The 11707-nt window shown below is 46.4% G+C and overlaps 1 protein-coding gene across 4 annotated transcripts; it reads right to left on the minus strand.

Moving 5' to 3' along the window:
* Positions 1 to 1378: 1378 nt before the first annotated feature.
* Positions 1379 to 11625, minus strand: CGREF1 (cell growth regulator with EF-hand domain 1). Of its 4 annotated transcripts, none has more exons than XM_072633989.1 (6): positions 10066 to 11625; positions 3988 to 4069; positions 3183 to 3248; positions 3013 to 3083; positions 2755 to 2879; positions 1379 to 2543 (listed from the first exon to the last, which is right to left on the minus strand). In XM_072633989.1, the coding sequence occupies exons 2-6, from the start codon at positions 4056 to 4058 to the stop codon at positions 1905 to 1907; spliced, it is 972 nt and encodes a 323-aa protein (XP_072490090.1). In that variant the 5' UTR covers positions 4059 to 4069; positions 10066 to 11625; the 3' UTR covers positions 1379 to 1904. The 4 variants fall into 4 exon arrangements, with proteins under 4 accessions (XP_072490090.1, XP_072490088.1, XP_072490089.1 ...); XM_072633987.1 differs by having other exon boundaries at positions 3988 to 4119; positions 10066 to 11624; XM_072633988.1 differs by having other exon boundaries at positions 3988 to 4122; positions 10066 to 11624.
* Positions 11626 to 11707: the final 82 nt, after the last annotated feature.

Below are 11707 nucleotides of genomic sequence, written 5' to 3' on the forward strand. Positions count from 1 at the left end.
GCCACCTACAGGAGAAACAACCTTGGTATGTGTTCTGTGCTAAGGGCTCCAGTGTACATTCTTTTTTGTCTGATATCTGAAACTCCAGGGAGGAAAAAAATGATTTGCATTTATGTTAACCTTTCCTTCACCAAAGTGGAATGCCTCCTTGTGACCCGGAGCGGGGCAGAGATCTCCGGAGGCTAAACTGGGGGAGCACAAGCTCCTGCCATTCTCACTAGTGGGAGCAGATTTTGCTGTCCTCCAAGTAGGAGGGGCTGCCCCAAAATCACAGGTTCCGGGAATGTAATAGCTCACATTTATATAGCACTTTAAAGGTTGTAAGGATTTTGGCATTAAATTATCTCATTTGAGCCTCACAACAACTGTGAGAGGTAGGTGCTATTATCTCTCTTACCAATGAGAAAACTGAAGCCAAGAGAGGTTAGATGACTTGCCATACAGCTAGTAACTCTTTGAGGCAGGATTTGAACTTGAGTCTTCAAAGTGCAGAACTTTATTGACTGTACAGTCAACTGACTTGCCTGGATGGTGAAAAATAGCCCAACCCTATCCCCTGTCCCTGAGGGGTCCAGATATGTGCCTCCCCAGAATATGCATAAACTTTTGTTTGGTTGCTTCAGAGCCCTATTGCAACTCAGTAATTTCCTGAATGGAACTTGATGGAGTTGCCCGTCAGTTCTCCATGGAGTAAAAGATTCTCTGACATAGGCTTCATCAATGTCTAGTACCTCTAGATCAGTCCCAGGTCATCTCTGATCCTAAGGACTCTGGGGAACCTGGGCTGGTTTGGTCAGCTTGTGACTGGCCTTAACGCAGAACATGGTTGGTGTAGACAGCCCCCAGTACAGGCGTGGAGTTTAGGGAGTCTAATCTCTGCCCTCAAATCTCTTCCCAGTTGACCTGTCCTACCTCAAGTTGCACCAGTGGAATCCCTTCTTTCTGTTAAAGTGTCTAAAAAGCAGCCCACGATACTGGAAAGAACCCTGGATTAGGAAGTTCATATTTAAACCTTTTCTCTTACACCCACTACGGAGCTGGGTGATCTCAGCCAAATCATTTATACCTGCTGAGCCTCAGTTTACTTCTCTGTACAACAAGACTAGCAGTAAAGCTTTATCAGCCTTAGGTGAGCCAGTGTTCTCCACCCTGCAGTACATTGTGAGCCAAGCAGTTTAGATATTAAGAGCTCTAGATACTTGGGGGTGTTCTTAGAAGTGTTACTTTACAGCAGGGACACACAAACATGCATTTAAGAGAGCTAGCAGAGTCAGAATCCTAGGAGCACTGACGCAGGACGGGTGGGGTTGGAAAGGGAGAAAATAGACCTGAGAAGAGATGGTGGGTCACCCAGGGACAGCACAGGTGCAGTGAAGAATGAGGAAAAGGACTGAAGGGCATTTATTGGCACCAAAGAGAAATTTCCCATTTCACAGGTTGACCTGGAGCTACACTAGCTCAGATTCTTTCAGACTTTTATACAAAGAGGCCACAGGTCTGTGCATCCCAGGATTACTTAGAGCCATTTGCCCACCCACTATTTTCCCAAAGCCCAACTGATTCACCTGAACTAGCCATGTAGCCAAGTGTCCATCAGGCAAACACTATTCAGTTCTTGATTATGCAGCACAAGTCCATGCGCTTGTGACCAGACCCAGTTGCTACCTGCCTTTTCTGGGATGACAGTCCAGTTTCAGGGTAGGTTGTCACTATTGTTCTATAACCTGAACTCATTTCTCCATGAACTAGATAAAGGATTGCCACCGTGTTAGAACCAGGAAAAGGGTGAGCAGTGGTGGGCTAGGGGACTTTCATACCCTGCCTCACACACGCATACACACACCTTTCTGATATCTTCATGTGGGACACTGAGGCTTCCAGGACTGTGACCTCATCCCTAAGACTCACATTTCATCATTCTCCAGCTGAACTGCATGACCTCCAAACTCACCTGGAAGCTCTCCAGGGTCCAAACGCTCTTCTAGCTCTAGGGTTCCCACTTCGGCCACAATAATCTCCATCCCTTCTCCAACCTCCCCTAGAGGACCCTTGATCTCTCCAGCTTCACTTTGGTGTCCCACTTCCTCTCCAGGGCCTCCTATGGCCTCCTCCAAGCTCCTGGCCTCCTGCTCAGGGTCTGTGATCTTCCTTCCATCATCCTCTTCAGGGCCTGTGGCCTCCCCCAGGCTCTTGGCCTCTTGCTCAGGATCTGTGGCCTTCATGCTATTCTTCTCTCCAATGCCTGTGGCCTCCCCCAGGCTCCTAGCCTCCTGCCCAGGATCTATGGTCTCTCTATCTTCCCCTCCAGGGCCTGTGGCCCCCTCCTGGATCATGGCCTCCCCAGTGCCTTGTTCTAATAGCTTTATAGCTAGCATGGCAGGACTGTTAACAAGTTCTGAGTCTTGGGAAGGTGGAACAGAGGATTCCTGTGTCTCTTTGTGCCCCAGTGCATCTCCAGGGATGGTGAGCAGCTCTGCAGGTGTCACCAGCCCGTCTCTGTCCAGGTCCTGGGTTTCCAGCACTTTGTCGACAACTTTGATCACCTGTAGCAACACAGCCAGGTTGGTTGTTGTCATTGCCAGGGCTTGCACCTGCCAGGCCTTGAAACAATTTGAGATGTTCTCAGGATTCCTATCACCGGCCCCTCTGGCATTCACCATACCCACCCAGAGCCCTAGAGAGATCTGGACAGGTACCAGAGTTAGAAAACAGCAAGCTCTTCTCCAGCTGGGAACCTTGAATAGCAGTCCATACCTGAGCTGTAGAAGATGAAGCTTGGGCCCCAGGAAACAGAGCTTCTTTTAGCATAACCAAAAGCTCCAAGCCATCCAGCTGTCCACTCTGGTCAAAGTCGTGGAGCGCAAAGAGATATAACAGCACTGTGGGAGAGAGGCTGGGTTAGGGGAGGTGGCAGGATAAAAGAGGACAAGACTGTGTACAATGACTCCCCACCCTCAGTTCTTTGGGACACTCAGGTAAGTCTCCTATCTATCTTTGTTGGTCCAAGCTCACCCTGTTCTCGGCTCAGCTGTTCCAGGTCCCCAGAGGCCTGTCCCAATCCCTTCAGGTAGTTCTGCAGCAAACTGTTGGAACAACACAAGATCAGCACTTGGGAGGTCCCAGGTTTCCAGCCCCGGGAGCTTCCCCTTTTCTTCCCACCCTCTCCCTCCTGGTTTACTTACCGTAACTGCTCAGGTCCTGATTGAAAAGGGTTAGACTGCATATCAGGTCCTGCTTCAGCGTCAGCCCTGGAGAGAGAGGCAAAGGAGCAGCCACTTACTGTGAAGCCACCCTCCTGAGGCACAGGTCAGGCCCTTCAGGATGTTCTTCAAGTCCCTCAGACACAGGGAGCCAAAGATACTTCTCAGCATAAGGGAGTGAAAAATGATTCCCTCACTGTCCCAAGAGACAGTGACCCAGGGGAAAGGGCACACCGGCCACTGGAGCCTTCTTGTCTCCCTGAAGGAAAAACCTTGGTTCATTCAGAGGACTGGAGTTTGAATCTCAACTCTGCTTCTTCCCACCTAGGTGATCTTGGGCAAGTCACAACCTCTTTGGGCCTCGGTTTCCCCACTGTAAAAAAGGCATCTCCTCCAGGTTCCCTTCCAGCTTTAGAGTCTGTATTCCTCTTTTTTGCAGCTGCCTGGCATGCTCTCTTTCCCTCCTCCCTCTCCCTCTCCTTCTCTCTCTCTCTCTCTCTCTCTCTCTCTCTCTCTCTCTCTCTCTCTTTCTGTATGTGTAAAGGTGGAGAATGAGAGAGTAAGAACAAGGGCTGATTAGATTTTGTTCAGGTCTGTAGGATACAGAAGAAATACTAGCCAACACAATTTTGGTGTTGACTTTTGTAGAGAACTCCAAGTGTGGGGAAACTAACTTCACAGATGGAGATGGTCAACTCCACCTTCTCAGGTGCCCCCTGGGTTCTCCCCACTCCCAGCCCCATAGCTTTGCCTCCCTCCTCCCACATGTACCACCTGCCCCACTTACCTGGTAGCCCCATCCTTGGGAGCAGCCTGACCCATGGGTACCAGCCACAGCAACAGTGACAAGGAAAGCATCTTTCCTGAAGCTGGAGCCAAGACTGAGGTCAGAGAGTCAGGAATTCGAGGGTTTCCACCTCTGCTGCCAGTGTGGTATGGTGAAAAGGGCATTGGATTTGGAATCAGGAGAGATTTGAGTTCAAATTTTGCCATATAGACATTAGCTATGTGCTTAGTGAGCAAATCTTTTAATGGCCCCTTTGAGATTCAGTTTATCTGTAAAATGGGAACAGTAGCATGTGCAGCACTTAACAGGATCATTGTGACATAAAGCACTTTCCAATCTTAGTACCATAACAATATCAATTGTTATTATTCTTCCTCCCATGGTGCAATTACAGCATTGTGCTTGGTATAGGACAAGATTCCCAAGGGAAGGACCATAGAAAGTGCTGGAAGAGACCGTCAAGATCTCCTGGTTCAGTTCCCTCTTTTTACAGATAAAGAAACTGAGGCACTGAGATGAGAAACTAGGATGAGTCACTCAAGGTTACACAGCTAGTTAGTGGCAGAATAAGGACTAATTTATCTTCTGACTTGCAGATCAATACCTTTTCCAAAACCCTTTTCACTGCCACCAAACCAGGGCACTTGCCTCTCTTCCCACCTATCCCCCCTTACCATGTACTAGTCTTGGGGGCTCCCCAGCCCCTATGTCCTAACTTTACTATTCTTGGGGTAGAACTCAAGAACAGGGCAGGACAAAAATAAAGAAAAGGAATGCACAGAGAACTGCAGGGAAAAAAGAGAAAGACCTAGGTATTGTTAAAGAAAGACAGAGACTGGAAGAAAGATAAGTTTGACTGAAAGACAAAAAGTGAGAGGCAGAGGCAGAGACAGACACCATCAGTGCCATAAGAAACTGAGGTAGAACCAATAATCTCCAAATTTCCATCCAGTTCTATGACTCAGGAACATCTGGGCTTGATGTCTGCCTCAGATGCTTACTAGCTGTGTGGCCCTGGACAAGTCACTTAACCTGTTTGCCTGAGTTTCCTCACCTGTAAAATGAGGATAGCACCCACCTCCTAAAGTTGTGAATATCAAATGACAGAATAATGGGAAGAATGCTTATTCACACAGTGCCTGGCACATAGTAATTGCTATATAAGTATTAGCTAATATTATTGTTTTTATTACTAGTATTATCATTATTACAGTAAGTGCCTAGTACATAATGTATCAATCATTGTGCTGGTGATTGAGTTAACAAAGACAGAAATGAAGTTGACCTCACCCTCAAGGAGTTTACATCATATTAAAATAAAATGATAATTTTGCATACCAATATAATGTAACACCTGGAAGGATTTTCTGCACCTGGCTGCCTCAAGGACTCATGCTGCTGTCAGACTGTCCAGAGCTCTCCACTCCATGCCCTGCCTAGACTTCTAGCTCGGGACAATATACTACCTCTAAAATTCCCTTTTTTTTTCTTTTTCCCACCTTCAGCCCAACCCCCACCTCCATTCCCCATTAAAACTCCCATTTCCTTGGGTTATTTTTTTCAAGGGGAGTGACCTTGCACAGCTCTCCCTCACTCAAATCAGAGTCAACTGCAAGTCATGTCATCATCTTGATGTCATGGTCCTCTTCGAGAACCAAGGACAAACAACCCTTGGATTATGAACTTCAGTGGGCAATTAACAAGATTATCTCATGGTTAAAGTGTGATCAGCTCTCAAAAGGAGTACCTCGCAGGAGAATTTACATCTGAAAATAGGATACTTGTTAACTCAAAGGAATTTATCTATAATGTTGGAATATCTGGCAATTCTAAAGGGCCAGTGAGGAGGATAACAGTTTTATTCAAGGGAGACTCTTTAGAGTTCGTAAGACCATATGGCTCCACCTACTCATAAAGTTAGTTCTGCCCTTATGAAATGCATCTAGCGATGGGCTTGGAATCAAGAAGACCTGAATTTGAAACCTGCCTTAGACACTTACAGTATGACTTTGCGCAAGTTACCTTTCTCAGCCTCAGTTTCCTCATACGTAAAATGGGGACAATTACCTCCAGGGACTGTTCTGAGAATCAAATAAGATAATTTATGTCAAGCACTTTGTAAACCGTAAAGTGCTATGTAAATGTCAGTCATCATCATCATCATCATTTGGTGTGCAGCTTTTTCCCATCATCATCCACTTACCTTCTTCCTCCCCATATATGTAAATATGCACACATGCTTGTGTTCATGTATATGATCATAATACCATTTACATATCTGATGACTGAACATCCTCCTAATGAATGGAGTGAATGGGATGGTGGGGGCGGGGGTAAAAGTTATAGAGATACAGTTCTCTATCACTGGAGGTGTTGAAGCTGAGGGTGAATCTCAGTGATGTCATAAAGTAAAAACGATAGGTACACAGTGGAGTAATACAGTGTAAGGAAGAGAATGGAACATAGTGCTAGGTCTATACTCTGGCCCCTTTCTGTGGGCATCTGTGCTCTGATCTTGCTGAAAGGGCATATGCTACTCAAACTCTTCATGGATTAATTAATTCCTTGGGTCCCCAGATGGCTGGGGTTGGGTCAAAAGATGATTGGATAAATCATCAGTCAGGAAGAAATCCCTCCCCTCAGCTGAGAAAGACTGGAGGGAAATTCTACCCTCTTTTTGGGACTCTGCTAAATTATTCCTGGACATGGGGGGTGGGGAGAGAGGGACAGAGAGGAAGGTCAGATGTGGCTGAAATGGTAATAAACAGTTCGAGACATAGCAGCACGAACAGTTAGTTACCTAAGTGACTTTGGGTCCCTGCCTGTCTTTGTTCCTCCTTGTGTTTCTTCCCTAAGCATAGCTGAGAACCTGAAATCTTTGAGAGATGGTATTTCCACTGTGGCAGCTACCTCCTGAGTATGCAGAAAAACCCAAAGGATGGGAATGAAGCTAGGGGAATCTAGTGTTGGCCCTCTATCCACTATGACAGATTACTTCTGTTTTCCCCAAATACACCTTATCTCTTTTTTAATAATTATTTTTTAATTTCCTAGGAAAAAAAAAAAAAAGAAGACATATGTCCATAGCTGTTCTGCTTGCTGAATGCTAGCACTAGTTGGTACTAATGATGAATTACACTTCCTGAAGGTAACCCTCCCCACCCCACCCCCAATCAGGAGATGGTAGAAAATATAACAAATGGCCAAGCAATTTAAACATTCAGAAACTCAGTTGGGTCTGTGGTCTCATCATTTTGAGAGTTCTTTTCAACAATGCTGACTACAACTCCATGTCTGCTCATCCTTCTTCATGTTTTCCCAAAAGTTGCCACAAGATGTCTACCCAAATGCTAGAGGCCCTTCTCATTTTCTCCCCTACAAGAGTACAAATTAGTGAAGGACTCTGGCTGTCCATGTGAATCCCTTGCTCTTGCCCCATGAGCATCTTCTATCCCTGCAATACAGTTCTTTGATGATGTCTTTTACTCTTGTCCTTTTTTTTTTAATGAGTTCAATTTTATTTTATTTTCAGATCAAAATTCTCTTTCCTTCTCTCCCTCCCCAACCCAATGAGAAGGCAAGAAAAAGAAAATCCATGATCAATATTATAGACATGCAAAATAAATTTTCCCATTAGCCATGTTCCAAGAAAAGGAGACAGAAAAAAATAGGCTTCAGTTTGTACTCCTAATCCATCAACTGATGGAAAGAGAACTCTCTTTCTTGAGGTGGATAGCATGTTTCCTCCTGGCTCCTTTGGAACTGTGGTCATCATTGTGTCGATCAAGGACGATAAGTCTTTCAGAGTTGCTTATCTTTACAAGATGGCTATTATTGTATAAATTGATCTCTTGAATACCCCCCCTAGGTCTTTGTTTTGATGCTCGCTGCCTAGAATGCCCTTCTCACCCTCATCTGTGCCCATTGAAATCTACATACTTCAAAGCCCCGTTCAAAAGGCACTTGTGGTTACTGTCCTTTATGACATTTCTCATAATCTACCTTGGACTTTAGTCATTTATGAAGATACCTTATCTTCTCTACCAGGTTTCAAATTCCTTTTAAACTGAAGAGGGCTATAATGAATCTATTTTTTAATCCTCTGCTAGGTCAGTAATCAATATGAATTTATTTCATAGACACAGCATTTCAAGGATTTAGTCTTAAGAACTAGAAGGAACCTTAGAGGTCCCACAATCACTCAACTAGTATAGACTAAGGGCCTACTGTATGTCAGACATTATTCTAGTCACTAGGATACAAGGACAGAATGACATATTGGCTCTCAATGAGATTACATTCTATAGTGGATGAGGTACACAACATATACCTATTAAAATCATACAAGATAAATACAAGATAGTTGGGGAAGGAGAGCACTAGCAGCTGGGGTCGGGGTGGGAGACAGGGAGGGCTTTATTTAGAAAGCAGTGTTTGAACTGAGAGCTTTGAAGGAAACCCTGGATTCTAAAGGGCAGCTAGAGGGCTCCATGGATAGAGCTCCAGGCCTGGAGTCAGGATAGACCTAAATTCAAATCCAGCCTCAGACACACACTAGCTATGTGACCCTGGACAAGTCACTTAACTCTGCCTTAGTTGCCTCAGCTGTAAAAATGAGCTGGAGAAGGAAATAGCAAACCACTCCAGTATCTTTGCCAAGAGAATCCAAAATGGGGTCATGAAGAGTTGGACACGACTAAAGCAACCACAAATGGATTCTAAAAGTAGCAGGTATATTTCAGGCATGGAAGACAGGAAAATCATTTTGGTAGCTAGGTAGAGGATGACTTGGGGAGGAGAGTAAGAATAGGGAAGGGAGACTAATTAGAAGGCTATGGCAATAGTTCAGTGGAGAAGTTATAAGGCCTTGAAACTCAGTCATCTTTCTCTAGCATCCCAGATAGGCATTCATAAAGCACCTCAGAAATGGGTTCCTGAACATTCCTGAAGTGAGTTCTGCCTTCCTATAACTTCTGCCTACTGCTCCTAGTTCTGTCCTCTGGAACAAGTCCTATTCCTGTACGTGTGACAGCCCTTCACATAGACAACGATATTCTCATAATTATTCGTATAACTGTTCTCCAGATCCTTTAGGTGTTTCCCATATGACCTAAGTGTCATTGGACCCCAGAGAAAGAACTGAGTTCAAATCTTGCCTTAGACTCTTACTACTGTCGTTTGTTGTTGTTCAGTCATTTCAGTTGTGTTCAATTCTTTGTGACCCCATTTGGGGTTTTCTTGGCAAAGATACTGGAGTGGTTTGCTATTCCCTTCTCTAGCTCTTTTTTTACAGATAAGGAAACTAAGGCAAAGAGGGTTAATCAAGTAAGTATCTGAGTGGGATCTGAACTCAGCTCCTCCTGATTCCAGGGAGGACATTCTATTCACCATGCCACATAGCTGCTCTTAGACACTTGCTAGCTGTGTGACTTTGGGCAAATTACTACACCTCTTTCAGCCTCAGTTTCTTCATCTGTAAAATGGGATTAATAATAGCACCTACTTCTCAGTTGTCATGGGAACCAAATGAGGTAATCTATGTGAAGCATTTTACAAACCTTAAAGTTAAAGTACTGTATGAATATCACCACCATCACTTATTCTCTGGCATCCAGCTTCCTCCCATCATCCTAACCATCATAGATCATCCTCCTCTGGATATACTTAAGCTTATCAATTTCTCTCTTGACATGTGGACCCCAGAAGTGGAAACAATGCTTCAGGTCTAATCAAACAGTTCCCAGAAGAGACTGGGGTTATCACTTCCCTTGTTCTAAACCTTTTACTTCAATTAATTCAGCCTAGTATTTTATCAGTTGGGATGTTTCCTCAGGTGCAGCACACTGTTAGCCTTCCTTATGTTTGTTATCCAACTCAAACCTTCTGAAACATTGAATAAGGGAACTCAGACCCTGACTCTACCTGTCACTGTCACTATCGTTGTCATTGTCAGTCACTTACCCTAGCATCAGACCCTCTTCCAAATAAATGCTGGGACCCTTCCCACCTTCCCACGTCCCTGTGGGCAGCCCAGCCCCCCTGCCGAGCCCTGGGACTCCTGACCAGCTCCAGACTCACCTGCTGCGTGAGCTCCTGTGGGGGCCGGAGAAGGGCTCCTCGGCTTTGTCTCTCCTGCCGCGCTGCAGCCGCGGCAGATCCCCGCCCCAGGTCCGCTCCACGTGGCCGCTCCACGTCGCCAAACGTTTCCCTCCCCTCTGCGGGCACGGGCACAGGCTCGGCCTCTGCCCGGAGCGGTGGGGTAGAGGGAAAGCAGGAGACCTCAGCAGATCTCTAGTCCACAGGGCATGGGAAGACAGCTCCGCCCCACCGCACACCCAGGCTGCATCCTAGCCATCCCATCAATCATTCCTCCCTTCAACTTCCCAGCTACCCAGAGGGGCGATGTTGTACTGAATGGTTAATCATATGTACCAATGAGATACAGAGACAAGACACAAAAGGGAACTGGCGGGGGGAGTGAGGAGGCGGCTGTGGTTGAGCATGTGACTGTGTACCTTGCTGGGTGTCACTTTGTGGGGAGAGGCATGTGTTGGGTGTGTAACCATATGACAACAATGTGAGGCTATTGATGATGGGAAAGGCATTGGCTGCATATCGCTGTATCTGTTGTGTCTGTCGTTGTGTGTGTGTGTAGAGAAAGCATGTTTAACTGTACAGTTTGTGCGTCATGTATGACCCAAATGGATGTATAGACAGAGACAGTGGGGGATGTTGTACATCAGTACAGTGTGTGCCACTTCGTTTGTGTGTGTGTATGTGTGTGTGTGTGTGTGTGTGTGTGAGAGAGAGAGAGAGAGAGAGAGAGAGAGAGAGAGAGAGAGAGAGAGAGAGAGAGAGAGAGAGAGAGAGGAAGAAAGAAAAAGAGGGAGGGAAGAAAGAAGGGAGGGAGGGGAAAAAAGGAGAAAGGGAGAAAAGAAAATAGGGAAGGAGGAATGAAGAAGGGAAGGAGGGAAGAGGAGGGAAGGAGAGAGGCAGGAAGGAAGCAGGGAAGGAAGGAGGTAGGGGAGGAAGAGAGAGGAAGACAGGAGGAGGGAGGAAGGAAGAAAGGAGGTAGGAAGGAGAGGAAGGAGGAAGGAAAGGAAAAAGGGAAGGAAGAAATGAAGGAAGAAAAGAGTGAAAGAGGGTGGAGTGGAGGAAAAGAGAGGAAGGGAGGGACAAGAGAAAGAAGGACGAGAGAAAGAGGGGGGTGTTTTGGATGTATACTGTTGTACGCCGCAGCTTCTATGTATGTGAGAAAGACTGGGAGGTGTCCTTGTTTGCGAGTGCTAGGTGTGATGTTGTGTAACAGCGCGATCACGTGACAGTTGCGGGCTGTGGCACTGTTTGTGGGGGAAGGGGAATCCTTCCTAAATCCGAGGGAGAGGGAGAGAATTGAGGAGGACGGGTAAGAAAAGAGACCAGAGAGGAGGACATGGTGCTTAAGACCCCCAGGTAAAACGCATGCCGGCTGTCTTGGTCGAGGCTGAACAGCTCGCGGCCGGGAGCCCAGGCGTAGCGATCGTGTCCAGGGTTCGTGGGGGCTCTGGGGTCCGGCTCTGACACGCAATCCCTGCGTGCCCTCGGGCCGGTTGACCACTCCCGGCCTCTGTTTCTTCGGCATTTTCAAGGTCCTACCCCTCCCACTCACTCTCCGCCTCTGTTCTCTGGTCCACCAGCTGGGACTCCTGTAGGGGAGGGGCCTAGCGGGGACCATCGGGGG

This window comes from Notamacropus eugenii, chromosome 1 (genome assembly GCF_028372415.1).
Source record: "Notamacropus eugenii isolate mMacEug1 chromosome 1, mMacEug1.pri_v2, whole genome shotgun sequence".
NCBI classification, from domain to species: Eukaryota; Metazoa; Chordata; class Mammalia; order Diprotodontia; family Macropodidae; genus Notamacropus; species Notamacropus eugenii.

Bases quoted from the DNA above. Each gene is read 5' to 3' on its own strand.
- CGREF1 (XM_072633989.1), bottom strand. From the start codon at position 4,058: ATGCTTTCCTTGTCACTGTTGCTGTGGCTGGTACCCATGGGTCAGGCT. The intron at 3,249-3,987 runs GTAAGTGGGGCA...CTCTCTCTCCAG, and splicing joins CCCAAGGATGGGGCTACCAG to GGCTGACGCTGAAGCAGGAC. The intron at 3,084-3,182 runs GTAAGTAAACCA...TTGTTCCAACAG, and splicing joins TCAGGACCTGAGCAGTTACG to TTTGCTGCAGAACTACCTGA.